The 21,979-nt window shown below is 39.2% G+C and overlaps 2 protein-coding genes across 2 annotated transcripts in view; both read left to right on the top strand.

Moving 5' to 3' along the window:
• Positions 1 to 399: 399 nt before the first annotated feature.
• LOC140993672 (major histocompatibility complex class I-related gene protein-like) overlaps positions 400 to 21,979 on the top strand; it is a 28,191-nt gene continuing 6,611 nt past the window's right edge. The window contains exon 1 of the mRNA XM_073463180.1: positions 400 to 471. Coding sequence (XP_073319281.1) covers positions 423 to 471 — 49 coding nt within the window. The 5' untranslated portion in view covers positions 400 to 422. The remainder of the gene's footprint in view (positions 472 to 21,979) is intronic.
• Positions 1,018 to 20,075, top strand: LOC140993669 (major histocompatibility complex class I-related gene protein-like). Its single transcript, XM_073463177.1, has 7 exons — positions 1,018 to 1,102; positions 2,209 to 2,478; positions 4,906 to 5,184; positions 5,493 to 5,795; positions 5,943 to 6,044; positions 19,366 to 19,473; positions 19,982 to 20,075. Exons 1-7 carry the CDS (start codon positions 1,054 to 1,056, stop codon positions 20,029 to 20,031), a joined length of 1,161 nt encoding a protein of 386 aa, XP_073319278.1. The 5' UTR covers positions 1,018 to 1,053; the 3' UTR covers positions 20,032 to 20,075.

Here is a 21,979-nt window from a genome sequence, read left to right as displayed (position 1 = left end):
CTCAGAAACTGATAATGTTGGGCTTTGTAAACCCTGTGTGTCAAAATGGTTCAACTTAAATAATTTCTCAAATGTGACGCTGCTTTCAACACACTCTGCAAACACTTCTAATATTACATCGAGTAAGGTCAGTATTTTGCTCACTGCTCCAGATTTGGAGCTCCAGTTTGTGTCCACGTAGGGAGATGTGTGGTGATGCTTAATAGATTTTTTTAAATAATAACATATAGCTATTAGCTATATGTTATTATATTATTATATATATATTATTGTGATTAATATATAATTAATATTATATATATATATATATCGACCTCCAATCCAAATAGAAAACACCTCCTCCCTTTAGTCGCACCGTGAAGACTCAACTCCACTGACTCAACTCAGCTGTTAAGTGCATGAAACTTACTTCTCATCAGAACATGAAGATCTTCATTCTCTTGCTTCTCTCGAGCCACTTTGCATTTTCAGGTGAGATAACTTTCCTTAAACATTATTTGTGCAAAACTGAGGCGTCTCTAAAATATCTGATATCTTTATCATCATGGTTAATGTGTAAAATTAGGCAATTATTGATGTATGGTTCAGTGCTGAGGGTGATTTATAACTAATTCACTTTTAAAAGATGCCAGCATGAATGTAAGTCTTACCATCAAGTGTCCCTCACTTGAACTCAAAGACAGGCTCAGACAAATCAAATTCTTTAGTCTGATTCAATCTCTGACTCGCATCTGTTTAGTCCTGTTTTCTTTGGGTTTTTTGTCATCATAGTTATGTGCAAAACAAAGTCAGAGATTTCACTGCAGAAGCTGATCCCCGGGCTCTGTGGTCGGGTCTATTTTAAGAGAAGGACTTTGCCAAACTAACTGTATTATTCACTGTTAACACTTTACTGTATGTGAGGGATGTTGGTGAGGACTGGATCACTTGTAGGCGGTCTGGACTATTTTTGTTCTCAGGACAGAAACACTCTCACTTCCCTCTGCAAGGACAAATAACAGTAAACAGCTGATCCAGCTCGGTCCTTCACTCACTCGTCTTCATCAAATCAAGATGAGAACGTTATTGTTGTTGCTTCTCTTCTGTCACGTTTCATCACCAGGTAAGATCACATTTTAAATCTTTAAACTGTTTAAACTTCACAGTCCACTCGACTCTTTTGCTCCAATTTTAGTTTCACTTCTGGTTCAACTTGATCAGACTGTTTTAACTGAATCATACTGATTTCATCATATTTCTGAGTGTGTATTCATACTGAATGGAGGCTGTTTGTCCTGCACATTTAAAACTTTTGCATTTTGTTCCTTCAGAGCAAACACACACACTTCATATCATATTTATATTTTCACTTAACATTATATTTATGATTAGTGTTATTTATAAGCTCCTTTGTTTGTCCTGCAGTGCTACACTCACTGAAGGTTTTCATAACTGTATCAACTGTAATCCCAAACATCCCAGAACTTGTGGCAACACTACAAGTGGATGAACTTCTCACGGGGTCCTGTGACAGCAACAAAAGGCCACAATATTTGTATGCTGCTTTACTACACAAAATATATCTTGATATTTAAAAAAATGTCCTCAAAAGCACATTAATGTGAGGACTGGATAACAAAATGAAGTATCACAGTATATTTCACTAAATGCCTTGATATCAATATTGCAACAATATTTTTAAAAAATAAACACAATGAGATTTGTGATCAATAATCAGCAGTAATGTGGATATAATGACGACGTGGGTGAAGACAAGTATTAGAACAAGTAGAACAGTCTGGTAAGTTCAGAAAATGACATCAAGTAATGTCGCCTTTAAAACCAGGAAAAGACAACACTTATATCATGATATAACAATATCCACAATCTAAGATGACATATAGTCTCTTATCATAGTAACGGTGTAATATCAATATGTTGCAGCCATAAAGGATGCTCACGTTCATATTAGAAGGGGTACCTGATAGTTAAAAGTACTTTGAGTGTAACTTCTCTTTAAAGTCTGTCCAAACACCAAAATGCTTCTCAGTAGTTGGTGGGCCGTACTGAACCCTGTAATGATAGAATAGGTAATAGATAAGTTAGATAAGATTCATGCTGTAGATGGCAGGCCATAACCTTAAGTGTTATCATGACATCATATTTATGATGAGTGTGATGATGATGTGTGTATTTATACTGAATGTATGAACCTCTTCTGTCCTGCAGTGAGACACTCCCTGAGGTTTATCTTAACTGGCTCTTCTGGACTCCCAGACCTCCCGGAGTTTGTTGCAGCTACAGTGGTTGATGAAAATCTGTTGGGCTACTGCGACGGCAGCAAAAAGATAATCGATCCAAAACACGACTGGGTGAAAAAATTATTGGAAGATGATCCGAACCAGTTGGAGAACTACAAAGGATTATGTTTTGAGTTAGGCCCAACTTTGTTTAAAGCCACAATCAATAGTTTGAAACAGCGCTTCAACCAAAGTGGAGGTACAGTATGTACGATGTTATATTTCACCTTTTACTTCATGAACTGTTCTTTATAATTATAAAAATAATTTGGTAATATTTGTATCAGAAATATTTGGAATTGATGTCATCAGCCTCCCTGGGCTGAAAGAAAGTTTTCATCATGCACAGTGAAAAAGACTGAACACTTTACTGACTAATACTGCTTCAGGGGATGACTGGACCACAGAACATCTGATTGGTGTGCACATTGAAACACGAGGATCCAAGAACCTTTAAATCATTTATTGAGTTGGGAATGCTCCATCAGATGGATGGATGAATGACAGGATGGATGATTTCTGTACAACAGCAAATATAGATCAATATATATGAATACATGCCAAAACTAAGTAACACAAAAAGTGCATGAGAACAAAGGTAGCTTACATTATTAATGCATCCATGAAGGATGAGTCTTCTGTAATCCTTCACTGTGATTCTGTTATTCAAAACAAAAAGTAAATACACAATAACAATACACAATGATTGTAAATCTAAATATGCGCCGTGAGCCATATTTACAGGGTTAAGCTTCTCACAGGAGAGGAAGTAGGAATCAAACAACTCCAGATAATACACCACGGTCTGGTGGGAAGGCAGATACACATTATAAATACTGGCTGCATTTAAACATCACTTAAAAGATATAAACAATACGTCATCTGGATGCATGTACACATAACTTAAAGGATACAACAACCAGAGGTGTCAAGTAACAAAGTACAAATACTTCGTTACCTTACTTAAGTAGAAATTTTGGGTATCTATACTTTACTGGAGTAATTATTTTTCAGCCAACTTTTTACTTCTACTCCTTACATTTTAAAAATAGCCTAGTTACTCGTGAAATTTCGCTGCACCTCTGATGCGCCTCCGGAGAGGCACAGTATTGGCGAACCGAATCAGTGTGAACGGATGAGCCGGCGGCGCGGAGCGGGGGTGTGTCGGTCTGGTGTTCACTGTCTGATAACTGTACAGATCCTTCACTCAACAAAATATAGATACAAAGCAACATTACATGACCATACAACAGTAACGTAGTAACTGGTTGTGTCTTTGGAACTTATATGAGGAAAAAAATACCGCAGTTATTCGTGGAGAAGTCCGACCGACTCTTTGTTACATTTCTGCCCGAAAAACAGCGTCCCAAGCAAAAAACTTTAACTCGCCAACTGTTTGTTGCGGTGAAGACTTAAGTGAACTTTCCCCATAAACAGCCTCCCTCCCCGCAAGTGATAGAGTCAGACAGCATCCCGTTTACTGATGGCGATTATGTAATTAAGAGAAAAACGTAACTTTGTCATTTTCCAGGATGTTTGGTGGGTCAGGATCCCAACCACAACACATTATAACAGCATACATATGATTATAAACAGTCAGCAGATACATGTTTAGATTAACAGGAGGACACCGGGGAAAACACGTTGAAAAAAACCCACACGTCATCATCATGACGTGTACCGTCACGCCTCTTTTGGAGCCGCGGCGCCGACTTTCTGTGTGAATTACACTCTTTTACACTCTTTTTTGTATGTACTTTAGAAAAACTGTTTTCTAATGTAACATTAACTTGATATTGACATTAAAAAATGTTTTAATACATAATCCATGTCTTATTATAAATTAGGTTGTTATGGTATCAATCTGAAAGGTAAAACCATGGAATTTTACTCAATGGCCTTGGTGCCCCTAAAATGACGAAATTCCAACCCTGTCCGACACCCTATTGGTTTGTACGCGATCCATCGCCCCATAACATTATAGTCATTATGGCCTTTAGAAAAATGTTTTTCTGGGGAGGTGGGGTAGTATAGGCTCCTGTGGCGCGGCCTAAGCTTTTGTCCTTAATGGCATTTTTTCCCCTTACATTACTTTTACTTTTATACTTTAAGTAGTTTTGAAACCAGTACTTTTACACTTTTACTTGAGTGAAAAGCTTGAGTTGATACTTCAACTTCTACAGAAGTATTTTTAAACCCTAGTATCTATACTTCTACCTGAGTAATGAATGTGAATACTTTTGACACCTCTGACAACAACAGCGTATCAGGAACATGTTGGCAGAATAAGTTCAAACAAACTAACATGTGGCAGCATGGTCTCACACAGAGAAACATACAGGACACACCCAGCATATATGTCCTCCCCTTACTAAACTCCTTCCCTGCACACAGGTAGGTGAATCTCTTCACCAGTCAAAGCCTCACACAACTGACGCTCGACTTGACTTTTTTTAACACACAGAATATAACTATTATACTACACAACTAGAGAAAACTGTTTTTGTGTCAGTCCTCTCTACAATAGTTTGGACTCAAACCAGGGACGCTGCATCACTGTTCATTGTTGGCATCTTAAACCTTAAAGTGATGAGGTGAGGTGTTTCTCTCTCTGTCTCTGTCTCAGGTGTCCACATTTTGCAGAATATGAATGGCTGTGAGTGGGATGATGAGACCAGAGAGGTTATTGGTTTTAGTCAGTTTGGTTATGATGGAGAAGACTTCCTATCAATCGACTTGAAGACAGAGACATGGATCGCTCCAAAACCACAGGCTGTCATCACCAAACTGAGATGGGATGCTGACAAAGCTAGAATAAAAAACATTCAGAATTACCTCACAGTGATTTTCCCTCAGTGGCTGAAGAAGATTCTGGACTATGGGAGGAGCTTTCTGCTGAGAACAGGTAGAATCACATGACCTGATGTAGTTTAATGGACACAATCATGTTCATACAGTCTGCTCAGACTGAACTGCTGTTGTGTTATCACTGCAGTCAGTCTGACATCACATTGTTTTCTCTGTTAGTTTTCTGTAGCTGTAAGATTCAATGTTGTCCTAACCAATCAGTACACACTGACATTTTGGCTGTTCTGAAATTTCTTTCCATCGATGCTCAGACTGTGATAGCCAGTGTACACTTAGCATGAGTGAAGTAAGTTTGCTCAGTCTCAGTGTTTCAAAATAGAAATAGTTTCATTGAACTCTCTCCAGAGCTTCCCTCAGTGTCTCTCCTCCAGAAGACTCCCTCCTCTCCAGTCAGCTGCCACGCTACAGGTTTCTACCCTCACAGAGCCTCACTCGTCTGGAGGAAAGATGGAGAGGAGCTTCATGAGGAGGTGGACCACGGAGAGATCCTCCCCAACCACGATGGAACCTTCCAGATGAGTGTTGACCTGAACCTTTCATCAGTCACACCTGAAGACTGGACGAGGTACGACTGTGTGTTTCAGCTCTATGGTGTGAAGGAGGACATCATCACCAAACTGGAGAAAGATCGGATCAGGAGCAACTGGGGTAAGAGTGAGATCAGAGGGTGCTGAAGGGGAGTGCATGGGAATTGATCTAGAAAAAAACCAAAACAGTAATAATAAACAACTTAAATGTTTTAAATGTTTCTAACCTGCTTCATCTGCACCAGTCTTAATTTATTGTATTCAACAGTGAAGCCCAGTGACATGACCGTCCTCGTCACTGCTGCAGTGGTTGTTCTTGCTCTCATTCTCATTGGTGCTGCTGGATTCATCGTTTACAAAAAGAAGAAAGGTGAGAGAGAAAGGAAAGATTTCACTACTTTGATTTCAGTCTTTGAGTTGATTTTTTTATTCAGGTTGCAAAATTAAAACAAGCATCAGAGAAAGTAAATCCAGTCAGCACTAAACAGACTGAGTATAAACAGATACTCAGTTTGAGTGAGTAGAAGAGGAATAAAGTGACTAAAGATAATCTGGCATTTACAACTGTGACTGAAATGATTTGTCTTTTGTTTTGATTTCAGCCATTAGCCCTCCATCTTGTAAGTAAAACTTACTTTGGTTCTATTTCAGCTGATCTGACTCACACTTCATGTTTTAGATTAAAAAATGTTTCATATTATTGTGCAGATGAACCTTTTCAACACTGTTTCCTGTATTTATTGTTTATAAAAGTTCAATATGGGATGTTTGTTTCTGACCTGCAGCTCCTGACAACAGCACAGAGCTCTCTGAGCAGCTGAATCCAGAGACCTGAATGACAAACACACTCAGTGACTCTCCTGGTGTCACTTTATTTAGCTTTGCAGAACTAAAAGACAGTAAAAGATGGCTTCTTGCACTATAAGTACAGTTATATAAAAAGGACTGATTGAAAAGGTGGGGCGACTGTTCCATGACTCTGATCGATTGTTTTATTGATTGTCGTTTTTGTCCTCTAATGATGTACAGCTGAGGTGATGCCAGATGATGCAGCTCTAATTATCATTAAGTAAGAGAGAGTCAGCAAAGCGCTACACCTCACCATGTGAAGAAACAGTAATGTAAGATAGTTTGGTTTTGGGACTTCTAATACCTGATTTGTTGGTGTGCTGTCAGTTGTCTGCGTAGAGGAAATGGAAGAACTGAAGCGTTCTGTGTTCTTTCTGTTAAAAAGGAGTTGATAATTAACAATTTAAGCTAAAAAGAGATGCCCATCCAACCGTTTCATTTGACCCGTATGAAATAATCAGACAGGCTACATCGGACCTCTTCAACTACTTTTTTAGAAGGACTGGATTTTTTTTTAAAAATCAAGTGTCAAGGCGCCAGACTTTTTCGTTCCATGTGTCTGAAGGGTTAGAGAATAGTGTCTCCTGTCAGAGGGCTCAGTAGATTTGTAGTGGACCAGTCTGATACCCACTGCAGTTCAATGATGGGTCGAAACGTCATTTAAAATGAATACTGTGCAACCAACTGTTGGTACATTTTACTGAGTATTGATTGTTGATGAATTTTCATTAATCTGATTAACCCAGGTGAGGAAGGAGATTCAGGAGATTCCCTGTCTGTGATTATTTAACCTGCCACAGAATACTCTGTGGAAATGTGCTTACCTGAGTCATGTTGTTACTGATGGGAGAATATGGAGTTTGATCTATCACAGAGCCAGTGCGTCTCTCTTATGAGATATAGTGATATATATATCTGCCCAGCTGCTTAATACAACCGTTTCTTCCACTACTAACAAGATCTGGTGTAGGGAGAGGAAAAGGACCCTCTGAGAATCAAGAACATGCAGAAAAGTAGCAGGCAATGCATTAGGTCCCAAACTCTTCACCAGGTCAGCAGCTGGGGGAAGTAAACTTTCCAGAATGCATCTTGTGATATGTAATGGTGCAAGGCTTGGATCTGCATTCAGAAGTTCAATTTGAGACTTCCAGGAATCGTAATCTGCTTCATGTTGTTCAAGTCATTTCCAGAGAGCGAAATTCTCGGTCCCAGATTTACAGGTGGGTTTGGCTGGGATTGTGGTTCTTGCTGGTCAGTGGAGGAATGACCTGCTTGCTGTGAGGACAGTACCTCAACAGTGTCTTCCTCTTCATACTCCTTTCCAGTAGCTGCTATTCCCAAATGTGCACTTATTTGATCAAAGACTCCCTTCAAGACGTTGTCAAAGGATTGGCCACTCTGCTGGGAAAGATGTCTCAGCACTTGGAGGTAGTCAGGGGATGGGGTAGTCCCCACTGTGACTGTGGCAGCGCGCTCACTTGAAAGTAATGAAGCATAAAATTCAACGTCTGCAGCTACACGAGATGTGTAAGTATATGGCAAATGCGGTTTTAGCTGTGCCAAGGCAGCAGCGTTAATAAATTTGACGGCCAGGTTTTTGTAAAATGGACTTTCACGTTCTGTAACAGTAAACAACATTTTAAGTTCACCGTAACTACGTAAATGATCAATAATCTCATTTTCTGCTTGAGTGTTTGTTTCACCAGTTATGATAACAGAATGAGCAACATTGATACCAAGTTCCTCAAAGGCATCCATATTTCAACTCACCCTTTTTTTCTTAAGTGTAACACATCGGTAAGTACACACAGACACAAAAACATTCACAATAACAGTCTCCTGGCTAGCTCGCCACACATGTAACGCATATGGGCTAGGCGGTTGACTACGGCTACAATAGCGGCAACAGAAGTCTGTTCTTTCAAGGAGCCTGGATTGTGAATGAATGGATGAGACAGTAGTGCAGTTTGAGTGTCTGTATTCAGAGAAATATTTACAAAAAAACAACCAATACAAACAATGCACCATTCCAATATTCAAAAAATGGATTACCCACAATAAATCAAATGTTCTGTTGTAAACAATAAAGTTCTTGAGGAAAAAATGTTCAGTTCATATCCTTTTAATCCAAAAACGTTTGTCCAGATCGGTAGGTGTGAGACTTTGTCCTACCGGTTCGTTGATCTAGCTCGCCATGTAAGTTGAGATGAATGGATCAAGGTCGATGAGAAGAAAATCCAAAGTTGGTCAAAAAAAAAATCAATGTATACTTAAACATTAGCAGCAGAATTAATTATTTAATTCATTAATTGTCTTTAATAAATCAAAGTTACAATAGTAACCAAACCACCTTAACCTAGTACCCCAGTACCATGTTAATATTCAAGGTCAAAGTCAACAATCAAAATCAAAGTCAAAATGCACCTTTTTAAAATTCATCAAAAACATTCAATATTAAATTTCAAACTACTTAAGCAGAGTAAGACTCAAGTGTTTCAATAATTGCGCAATACTCATTCATTCATTAAATATGTAGCCACGTTCACATAAATGTGTCAATGATGACCAAACCTCATAGCCGTTGTAGCGTCAATCAAAAAAGTGACATAACTGTTCAAAACAAGAATTACGCTCTAAACTACATGAGTGAGTAATTAAACTATTTTAGTTTAATTACATTACATCTACAATTCGGCTGTCTTATTTTAAACAAAAATCATCGTTTACCTTCGAACCGAGTGGTCAGAGCTTAGCTTCCATGCGCGACCCAACAGGAAATCCACAGCGTTTTCCAGATGGAGTATTGAACGGGTTGAGTTCAATAATGACTCTGGTGAAACAGCGCGTTAGTGAGCAATTACACGGTATTTGGTTTAAACAATGGGAACCTTGACGGCAAAAGACTCACCAGTGGCTAACGGTTTCAAACGATCGATTCAGAGAGCTCCAGTCAAATGTTTGCGACGCTGACAATAGCATGCCACAGTCACAGTGGAGACGGAGGAGGAAGTGAACTCCATGACCCGTGATTAAAGGAAGTTTGAGGTCACGGGAAGTGGGCCCACAAAATAAAAAAAATAATTAATTAAATGAATAACTAAATGCAGGTTACATTAGCTTAGCATTGAAGTTAGAGATTAGACAGCAAGCCAGTATCTCTGTTAAAGGAGCCTTCTGACAGTTTAAGCAACATTATGTAACTTTATCAGCTTCAAAATCATTTTGATGGTACAGTGTCTTGTAACAGGGTGAATGGTGTCTGTCACTTGTTTCTGCACTATGTAACTTCAGTGAGAGGGTCGGATCACAGCGTTGTATACACGTTTACTTTAACATGCAAGTTTTCAACACACAACATTGTTATGACGTAATGACTTTTGTTTGTAGTTAGCACCCACATTACATCTGACAGATTGTTACAGACCTGAGATTTGTATTTATGAAAGTGGTGTTGCACTCAGAAGCTTCAGCATGTCAGAGCAAAGCTGTTATTCTTTGCCTCCGAGGTGGTCAGAGGATCAGTTTAGAAAGAAAGTGAAACAAATGATGAAATAGAAAACTGAGAGACTCAAAGTGAAATACATGATGAAACATGTTCATTCACAGTAGTGATTTGGGTTGGGAGTAAAAAAAACATTAAATGTACGAGCAACATTCAACAATAATGAAATCACATATACAGAGGTAACACCTGAAGAGTAAAAAGAAAAAATACATATAATCACGTTTTTTCACCCATTAGAGCTCTGCCCACTTCAAACAGTGAGAAAAGCACTGAAAAAAAAAAGCCAACAGAAATCTCTCATGTGAAATAACCAGGACTGGTCTAACTGTGGCAGAAAGTATTGTGTTCATTACATTTATTGACAAGATGAGTGAGGAAATGTCTTTTCAGGGCCTTTAGTTAAACATGCAGTACGTGATTCTGGACAAACATAGTTGATTGTTGAGTCTCATTCCCAGGTCATCAGATACCAGTGCTTTGGGTCGGGCAGCTGTGAAACTCTCAGCCTCTATTTCATACATGTCTTTTGCTGCCATCTAACGGGTGTTTAGTGGTATTATATACAGTATTACAAACAGGGCCGTGACAATTGTATTGTATAGCCTGATTCCCTTTCAAGCAGATAAAAGAAATATTTCACACACACTTGGATATGCATATTGACCTGATAGTTGTGGAGCTATTTTTGGGTATGTTCATCCAGACAAGCCACACCTACCAGCACCATGTTTACTTCAAAATACTTTTAAAGAATAAATGCTTTTACACTTTACATTTTTAAGAATATATTTTTTTCCTCTCTGTTGAGTTTTTGTCCCATTACTCTTGTTCTTTTGCTTTTTAATGAAACAAAAAGTCAAAAAGATGAAGTCAAAAAAAGAGTTTTCTCTTAAATCACTGAGATTAAATCAATGGGCTCCAAACTGTGGAGCTATAAAGAATGGACAAAATCATTGATGACATGTTGCTGGTACATGAGGGTGAATGTAATCCCTAAAACTGTAGAGCTAAAAGGGAAGTTCAGTACTTTATAGTAACGTTTGCTGTGTGGAGACATTGTTCACCTGCTGTCTGTTTTTAAAATGTTTCTTCTTAACATATATGACATCACTTGTTATCGTTCTTTTGTACTTTCTGGGTTTTAATTACTGTATTACTGTTTCAAGACTACATTGTCATTAATGTATTTATTTCTTACCACTGATATTTATGTTATTGGGTTTTGTCCTCTAATTTGTATTTACTAAATTCTCCTTGTGGTTATAATAATCTCATTCCATTCATTACTGTTCTGCATATTGCCTGTTGCTCTTGCATTAATAAAGTCTAATTGTATTTTTCACATTAAAGGTGTTTTTAATGTTTTCTTTGAACAGGAAGTAGATTTAGAAGAAAAAAAAGATGTCCTCATGTGGGGACGATGGTCTTGTTTTACTGTATAACATAATAAAGTCACCAATGTGAAGCAAAGAATAAGAATAGCTTCCGACTCATCTTCTCATGGATGAAGACCTTCAGCTGCAGTGTTACCTGCGCTGATGAGGATTAGGGATGTGTAAAGTGAAGTTCTGTGTAGGGTTTCTTTAGCAGGATTTTCTGAGCCTCTGGGGAGTTGTGCTATGAAAACCCACATAGATCTTCAGAGGGCAGCGCGGTGGCTCAGGGGTTAACACTGTGGCTTCACAGCAGAGGGTACTGGGTTTTTTCGGTCCTCTTTCTGTCCGTGTGAAGTCGCTCATTCTCCCCGTGTCTGCGTGGGTTTTCTCTGGGTGCTCCGTTTTTCCCCAAATTTAAAAAATATGCAGCTCATTCAGGGCAGATCTGATTCCAGTTGCTTGTAAAAGCCCCCATATCATCTGAATGCCCCATTACAGCACATTCCCTCCCATCAGGTGAGATTATTTCCTCTGGTTATAAAACTCATCCCTCAGTTCAAAGGGAGACATTTCTCTGAAGACGTCAAGACAATTATAGGAAAATGACCCTGTTTGTGTGTGTTTAGTTCGCAGATGAACGTCAGTTGTCAAGTGATGAAGCCTCGACTTCTACAAGTGACAACTTTGTCGACGAGACGGTCTACTGCACTCGAGAGCTGAGATCACACTGCTGCTGGAAGATCAGGAGAGCGCAGTAAGGTGAGATGTCTTCCTATTTAAGAGACCCATGGGAATGAGTAAAATATCATTAGATCTCCCGCAGAGATTATTAGATGGTCTTTATAATCATTTACCAAAAAGTGGCTCAATTCAGCTGATTCACTGTTAAACACAGTTTAACCACAAAACCCAGGGTGGAGGAAGAAGAAAGCAGAGAAAGTCGCCGGACTCCCTTTTAAAAGCTCAGTTTTGAAACATGTTGCGTTGGGAGAAACTGTATACATTTTGTGAAACGCTGTATACAACACATTCTTGAATATTTGAGCCTACTTGTTCATTCGGCAAATGTTATACATGAAGATATTTCTTTCTTTGTGTAATGAACGTGTATCCGTTTGTTCTAATGAGCTCTGGTCACTCAAGACGAAGCCAGAACACATGATGAGCCAACAGTGACAATGGGCTCAACTACACCAATAAGACACATTAGAAATTTCGTGTCAGCGATTTTTCACAGGCTTGTTGGACATGTATTCATTATTTTACTGTAACATATTGCACAATAATATCTACATGTAATGCAACAGTATGACAGGTTTGATGATGACACACAGGCTTCTTGGACTTTTATTGCTCAAACTGTTCAAATCAAAGAGGTGTTGTGGTGCTTAGACTCCAGTCATAAAGGGCTGCTGTATCTTTACAAGCCACCAGATGTCAATATGCTGCAGCGTTTGAAGCCCAAAAGCTCCATAAGGCTTCATCCGCCTCTCTCTAGTTCAGACTCAACTGAATCAGTGACTGTACAGAATGTATTGGGGTGGGGAGGGGGTGAATCTACCGTCTCATCTGATAAGAAAGCGAGACCATCCAGCATTACTAATGTTTTTCTTTGGACCCTCCCCCAATATCTCAAAACAGTGTATTTATGACAAGAATGACAACATGGTGAAAATACAGCAGCTCTATTTTTGAATAAACAGCTGTTGAATAAATGATTATTAAAGGCCCCAGATGTGCAAACAGAAGTTTTGTTATGTGGGCTATTCACTCCACACACCAAAGAGGAACAATTAGATATGAGTTGGATCGAGTGATGTTGAGGGCTGATATGTTTGAAATCCAGTGTTTGTCATTATCAAAATATTAAATGATGTTGATGGTCAGAAACCCAGAGTGTGACCTGTGGAGGAGCTTGACTTGACACGAGCTTCTCTCTCAAATATTGACAGGATGCTATTTTTTTCTCATGAATTTCTATTTTTCTGTATCTTTATCATCATGGTTAATGTGTAAAATTAGACAATAATTGATGTTGGTTCATTCATGAGGGTGATTTATAACTGATTCACTTTTAAAAGATACCAGCATGAATGCAAGTCTTACCATCAAGTGTCGCTCACTTGAACTCAAAGACAGACTCATACAAAACAAAGTCTTCAGTCAGACTCAATCTCTGACTCGAAGCTGTTTTGATCTGTTTTTTGTTTTTTTTTAAATCACCATTGTTTTAAAAAAGAAGGAAGTGAGAGAGTTCACTAGAAAAGCTGATGACACTGTTAACACTTTACTGTATGTGAGGGGTGTTGGTGAGGACTGGATCACTTGTAGGCGGTCTGGACTATTTTTCTTCTCAGGACAGAAACTCCCTCACTTCCCTCTGCGAGGACAAACAACAGTAAACAGTTGATCCAGCTCGGTGCTTCACTCACTCATCTTCATCAAATCAAGATGAGAACGTTATTGTTGTTGCTTCTCTTCTGTCACGTTTCATCACCAGGTAAGATCACATTTTAAATCTTTAAACTCTTTAAACTTCACAGTCCACTTGACTCTTCAGGGGAAAATTATGTTGGCCATCTTTTCACAGAACAAAAAAGGACTTATTAAAACTTAGACAAACTGCGACAATTTAACTTTGCAACATTCTGCATCACAAAGACAATGAGAGCAAAACATTGCCTGTACAACATGATACAACCAAAAGAGCTCAGGCTATAAAGGCTGTACACAACAAAATCCTGTTACTTCCTAATTCTGACTAAAACATATTGCACCGACAGAAAGAGCAGCACATCGTCTCTACAGCACACGGCACTGTTCATTAACCACTTTATTGCACAAAGTGATGAAGACAAAACCAAACAGCAGGGAAGGTGTTAACATGCTGCAGGACATAGCATACATCAGACAGAAATCACACATGTAACATATCCCTTTGCATTCATTACAGTTACTGTAGCTTCAGTATTGATCAGCTCAGCTGTTTACACAAATGAGCAGTAAAATGAATTCAAAGACTGAAAACAGCCAGCAGAGCAATGTTTGAATTAAGAAAGAACAACAAGCTCCTTTATTACTGTTAAATCAACCACATACTGTACAATGAACTCTGGTTGAAATGTAATGAGCATCTCATTTCAAATAAACAATGTAGCCTATTAACAGCAGGCCTATGTGGCTAATACACATTACTTCAGGTGAAATCCCTTCAGGAGCAAATATGAAGCATCGAACAGGCCTAGCTTTGTTGTTTTCATGGCCTACAAATAATGTTGACACCTTCCAAGCAGAAAGTAAAGTTCACCCCCCACAGGGGCCCGACCACCACCGGCCCAAGGGTGGGGTGGTATAATGTTCACCTGTGTTCACAGTAGGATGACAGATTTTAAATGAGATAAATCAAATCAGTTTTATTTATATAACCCAAAATCACAATCACATTGCCTCAGTGGACTTTACAATCTGTACAGTGAACGACTTCCTCTGTCTTTAGACCCTCATATCAGCATCACCTGTTCTGTTGGCTTCACAACTTGTTCACACCGAGCATGCCTCTCTTTTAGTCCCTCAATTAGGTCAATGCACTCAGAAACTGATAATGTTTGGATAATATTACATCAAGTAATATGGTATCGAGACCCTGCATGTCTGCTGCTGCTGCCTGTCATGAAACTGTGTATATTGTTCACTGTATCAAAGAATGTGCTAACGTGCTGAGAGACACCTTTGATGCTGCACAGAGTCCCAAATTCAGTCTGTGAGAGTTTCAGTGGACATTCACGTCTCGAGGAGAAGATTGTTTGAGAATCACATGCACACCTCCCTGTTTCCTGACACAACAGAGGCGCCGTCAAAACTGAAGCCAACGCGCAGAGATGGGTCAAGTCACTTTGATTTTCCATTCTTGACACTGCAGGGAAATACCTCCAAATTTGGCTGTGAAGGTGGTTCATCAATTGCAGATAACTCGGCAGGTAAACCTGCATCAGGCTCTGGCTCAGGGGAGCAAACGGCCGGGCTAACATCTCCTGAGTGATTTAGGCTGAAGAACTGAGCTGGGTGGACTTGGTCGATGTAGGCAGTGGCGTGTTTTCTTCCTCAACTCTTTCTTTTTTTAAATAACTCATTAAAGAACTTTGGTTAGCCATTGTTGTGGCAGTAACGTTACATCGACTGAAATCCATCCATTTTGATCAAACTTGGCTGGGTGGCCCATTACTGACTACACACCTGCTTCAACTTGATCAGACTGTTTTAACTGAATCATACTGATTTCATCATATTTCTGAGTGTGTATTCATACTGAATGGAGGCTGTTTGTCCTGCACATTACATTTAAAACTTTTGCATTTTGCTCCTTTGCAGCAAACACACACACTTCATATCATATTTATATTTTCACTCAGCATCATATTTATGATTAGTGTTATTTATAAGTTCCTTTGTTTGTCCTGCAGTGCTATTCTCCCTGAAGTTTTTCATAACTGCATCAACTGGAATCCCAAAACTCCCAGAAGTTTTGGTGACTCTAGAAATTGATGAACTTCTGGTGGGGTCCTGTGACAGCAACAAAAGGCTGGAAGTAAAACTGGACATTGCTAAATCATTCTGCACAGAGTATCCTCAGGAGTTGGAGTGGTACAGACAACAGTGTTACCACTTTTTGCCAAACTCCATCAAAGCCTACATTTACATTATGATGCGTCTCCTCGACCAACATGGAGGTACAGTATGTAACATGTTACAGCCTGTTTAACTTGTTACTGTTCTGCATCTTAGTTGTAAAGTGACCCAGGGCCTCAAGATACTAATCAGTTCAAACTCTAACATCATTTTACACATAAGCTGAAATAGAGATTCATGTAAAGCAAACCATCATATCAGTTTGTCTTCAGTGGTCCAGCCACTACCTGTCATTCATCATGTCAACATTAACCAGCTGCTAGTTAGACTTGTTGCTGAAGCTGTTAAACACAAACTACTGATAATAATCTGATGATTCATGAACGCACACGACTAAAAAAATAGCAGTCATCACACAATGTACAATGTTTTTAAGATCATCTTTCCACTGAATGTTTCATCTGTGAATCAATGTTAATTACAGTCTCTGTCTCTGTCTCAGGTGTCCATGTTTTACAGGCGGTGGGAGGCTGTGAGTGGGATGATGAGACTGGAGAGGTCAAAGGTTTCCTTCAGTATGGTTATGATGGAGAAGACCTCTTGGCATTGGATCTGAATACATTGACATGGATCGCTTTTAGACCTGAGGCTGTCCCCGCCAAACTTTTATTGGATGCCAATAAAGAATTAGGAAAAGAATGTAAGACTGTTTTGACTCAGATTTTTCCTGAGCAGCTGAAGAAGGCTGTGGACTATGGGAGGAGCTTTCTGCTGAGAACAGGTAGAATCACCTGACCTGATGTAGTTTATTAGACACAGTGATCTTCATATAGGCTGCTCAGACTGAACTGTCATTGTATTATTAATCCAACCTGTCTGACATCACCTTTTTTTGTAGTGGTTACATTTGTTTTAGTCCTGACCAATCACAGACATCTTTGGGTGACATTACTCACCATCAAAGCTCAGACTGTGATGCCACAGTTTGTGGTTTAGTTTAAGGAAAAGTTTTAGGGAAGTGAAGTTAACACAGTTTCAGTGTTTCGAAATAGTAATATTTCCCCTGAACATTGACACTGTGATTGACGACCTTACTGTGAATCATAAGAACAGACAGACATTGTTCTTCTCTGACTGTAGTGAGTGTCTTTAGTGGTGGTGTAGCTCCCTCCTCTGTCTGTATACAGATCATGTGGAGGCTGTGTAGCAGATGTGTTGTTATGTACCCTGTCATTATTACACTGTGGTCTGGATACATAGATCACATTACTTGGCCACCATCAACACTGTCCTTCTGCTTTTTTAAAATCAGTATTTAGTCGGCCGACGCTATTACAAACTGTCACAAGCACATGGACGACATGATTCACATCATGCTGCTGGTTTCACACTATTCCTCTGATCAACAGTTTGCAGCAGTGATGTGCCAAGAAACATAGTATTGTAACAAAATAGTCAGCGCAGACGAAGCCTGCTAGCAATTAAAAAAGGATGTATATGATGCATCATTTTTAATATTTAAAAAGGTTTGCAGATGTTTCTTGAGGAACAAAATGTATCCAATACATTTGTTCAACATTTGCTTGGAAGCACTTTCACACCTTCTGTTATTGATTCCAAATTTAATTTCTTCATCTTTCTTTTACCTTGTTTCTTTTCCTCTCTCTCCTCTTTAATATCTCTCTCTTTACTCTCCAGAGCTTCCCTCAGTGTCTCTCCTCCAGAAGACTCCCTCCTCTCCAGTCAGCTGCCACGCTACAGGTTTCTACCCTCACAGAGCCTCACTCGTCTGGAGGAAAGATGGAGAGGAGCTTCATGAGGAGGTGGACCACGGAGAGATCCTCCCCAACCACGATGGAACCTTCCAGATGAGTGTTGACCTGAACCTTTCATCAGTCACACCTGAAGACTGGACGAGGTACGACTGTGTGTTTCAGTTCTCTGCTGTGAAGGAGGACATCATCACCAAACTGGAGAAAGATCGGATCAGGACCAACTGGGGTAAGAGTGAGACCAGAGGGTGCTGAAGGGGAGTGCATGGGAATTCATGTTGGAAAAAAAACGCACCAAAAAAAACAGTAATAATTAGCTAATTAAATGTTAGAATTATTTATTTGTATCATTATTTATGTTTTATTTAACGAATGCATGTCTGAGGATCACTGTTCAGACCATGTGAACCTAACAAGATTATCAGGTGACTCTATAATTTTCTAAAAGCCAGAGACAGTTTTAAAGCATTTAACAGAACATGTTGTTTTTGCTACACAAATGACAGGTTTGTGCTGCCTGTCCACTTTTTACTTAACTTCATGGTTAAGTTACATAACTTTGGATGGATGGATGGATGGATGGATGGATGGATGGATGACAGACATGCTGTTCTAACCTGCTTCCTCTGCACCGCTCTTATTGTCTATTGTTAACAAAATCAGTAAAAATAAACTATTATTGTCTTCACCAGTGAAGCCCAGTGACATGATCGTCCTCGTCACTGCTGCAGTGGTTGTTGTTGCTCTCATTCTCATCGGTGCTGCTGGATTCATCATTTACAAAAAGAAGAAAGGTGAGAGAGAAAAAGGAAAGATTTCACTACTTTGATTTCAGTCTTTGAGTTTCAGTTGAAAAATTGAAACGAGCATCAGTTGCCTGCATTTCACCATTTAACAACAGTAAACTCTGTGAGGCTCAGAGCCTTTGAGTCATGATAATGTCACTACTGAGTTGATGCTGAAGAGAAGAGATCAGAAAATAAACTACCGACCATCTTGCAATGGTGTCAAACCTCCTCTTCTGTTTCACTTGAAGTCTTATGTCAGTCTTTTCTGATGTTGTGGATTGTCGCCAAAGTCTGTAGCAACTTCGCCACATCCTCTTTAGCTGTTGCTTTCTGGCCCTATGACCACTTCCTCATCAGACTTCTGCCACTCAGCACACTCTTGCAGGCTTGGGGCCGTGTGATCCTTCTCTCCTTTGACTTTCACTAGCATTAAAAGTACCATGGTGGCGCATACAGATGCAGCAGCTGGTGGCTCATTCAAACTGTTACTTATTCAGCTGTTGTTCTGAGACACATATTGCCTTTGGCAGAAATATATTCATTATCATTGGAGAAGTGTGGGGTTTTGGACTAAGAGCAGCAGACTTTGAGACAAACACTGACCATAGCATCTTTCAATCATCCAACCTGACCGGGTCTGTTGCCCCAGGGAATAAGAGCCATGCTCATCCATCTTGGTCTGTGGCTGCTCCTGGGTAATGTCTGGTCACAGGACAATAAAATGAACAAATGGGACTTGAGTTAATCAGAGACTGTTGTGCCCACCTCTTTACAGATACCTGTCTCCAGCACGACGTCATGGCTCAAGCTGCTGCACTCGAGGGGCGGACCGTGTCCCGAACAGACAGACCTCCTCTTGTTTCAGCCAGATGCCCTCCATGTTGTGAGTAGACCTTGTTTTATTCTATTTTATCTGGTGTGACATGCACTTGTGTCAGGATTTGTTATAGGAAAATACAGTAAATGGAAACTGATAATAGATCGATTTTATCGTCAGGGAATAAAACAGTTGATCTGAAGCTCTATAATCATTTTCCCGTCGTCACTGATATCTCTTCTGGAAAAAACAATGACTGTTTGACATAATGTGGAACTAATCCCGGAAAATATTAATAAACAAATTCATGAATGAATTAGATATTTGTGTGACAGCAATAACACATTATTGAGTTTACATACATGGATTGTGGATTTTAATTATATTAATTATTATAAATAATCATAAAATAAAAGATGGCATCATCAAAGACAGGTGACATCACCGTGCTGCTGTTTAGGCTGAAGCTGTTGGGGTTGGCTGCTGCAGGTTGCAAATGTCAGCAGGTTGTAGTTGTTTCTTAAAGGCATGTCAGTGCAGGATAAGTGGACTAACAGTGTGTTTTTCCTTACAGCTCCTGACAACAGCTCTGAGCTCTCTGACAAACTGAATGAAGAAACTTGATTTACACACACGTTCTGGATGACTTCAGATGAGACGGTAAAACTATAAGTGATGATACAAAATGACATGGTGTGATTGGAAGCAGCAAGTTATATGATTGACAGCGACCAAGCAACCCAAAACCTGTAGCCTGTTCCTGATAGGTGCATGGAAACATGTGACATCACATGTTTTTTCCCCATTAGAGCACTTCCTACTTCAAACGGTGAGAAAAGCACTGGGGCAAAAAAAAAGCCAACAGAAATCTCTCATGTGAAATAACCAGGACTGGTCTAACTGTGGCAGAAAGTATTGTGTTCATTACTTTTATTGACAAGATGAGTGAGGAAATGTGTTTTCAGGGCCTTTAGTTAAACATGCAGTACGTGATTCTGGAGAAACATAGTTGACTGTTGAGTCTCATTCCCAGGTCATCAGATACCAGTGCTTTGAGTCGGGCAGCTGTGAAACTCTCAGCCTCTATTTCATACATGTCTTTTGCTGCCATCTAACGGGTGTTTAGTGGTATTATATACAGTATTACAAACAGGGCCCTGACAATTGTATTGTATAGCCTGATTCCCTTTCAAGCAGATAAAAGAAATATTTCACACACACTGGGTACTTTAAGGAATCCAAGTTTGACTGGTTCTGTCCAAACTGAAACCTTTGTAAAATATATGTGCTCTGTGGTATTTCTATCCACTTTGGTTCAGTTGTAGTCGAGGAGCTGCTGAATGATTTCAGTGGCATCTCTGTGCAAAGGATCATCGCTATCATGGTGTTATCTACTGTCTGATTTAGAATAAGTTATAGGTGATGATAAAAATGTACATGGGGATACATTCTCTGAGCTCTTAACTATCCACTGAGACCAAGATCATGTATATTGACCTGATAGTTGTGGAGCTATTTTTGGGTTTGTCCGTCTACACAAGCCACACCTACCAGCACCATGTTTACTTCAAAATATGTTTAAAAAATAAATACTTTTGCACTTTACATGTTTACAGTAACTACAAGAATTTAAAGAATATATTTTTTTCCTCTCTGTTGAGTTTTTGTAAACGCTGAAAAGATTGAATGTCTGAATAATTCTGCACTGTCCCATTACTCTTGTTCTTTTGATTTTTAATGAAACAAGTCAAGAAAAGAGTTTTCTCTTAAATCGCTGAGATTAAATCAATGGGCTCCAAACTGTGGAGCTATAAAGAAGGGACAGAATCATTGATATGTTGCTGGTACATGAGGGTGAATGTAATCCCTAAAACTGTAGAGCTAAAAGGGAAGTTCAGTACTTAATAGTAACGTTTGCTGTGTGGAGACATTGTTCACCTGCTGTCTGTTTTTAAAATGTTTCTTCTTAACATATATGACATCACTTGTTATCGTTCTTTTGTACTTTCTGGGTTTTAATGACTGTATTACTGTTTCAAGACTACATTGTCATTAATGTATTTATTTCTTACCACTGATATTTATGTTATTGGGTTTTGTCCTCTAATTTGTATTTCCTAAGTTCTCCTTGTGGTTATAATAATCTCATTTCATTCATTACTGTTCTGCATATTGCCTGTTGCTCTTGCATTAATAAAGTCTAATGGTATTTTTCACATTAAAGGTGTTTTAATGTTTTCTTTGAACAGGAAGTAGATTTAGAAGGGAAAAAAAGATGTCCTCATGTGGGGACGATGGTCTTGTTTTACTGTATAACATAATAAAGTCACCAATGTGAAGCAAAGAATAAGAATTGCTTCCAACTCATCTTCTCATGGATGAAGACCTTCAGCTGCAGTTTGAAGCCCAAAAGCTCCATAAGGCTTCGTCCGCCTCTCTCTAGTTCAGACTCAACTGAATTAGTGACAGAATCTATTGGGGTGGGGAGGGGGTGAATCTACCGTCTCATCTGATAAGAAAGCGAGACCATCCAGCATTACTAATGTTTTTCTTTGGACCCTCCCCCAATATC

The sequence above is a fragment of the Pagrus major genome, chromosome 3, assembly GCF_040436345.1.
Source record: "Pagrus major chromosome 3, Pma_NU_1.0".
NCBI lineage: Eukaryota > Metazoa > Chordata > Actinopteri > Spariformes > Sparidae > Pagrus > Pagrus major.
This window is presented reverse-complemented; position numbering and strand designations above follow the sequence as displayed.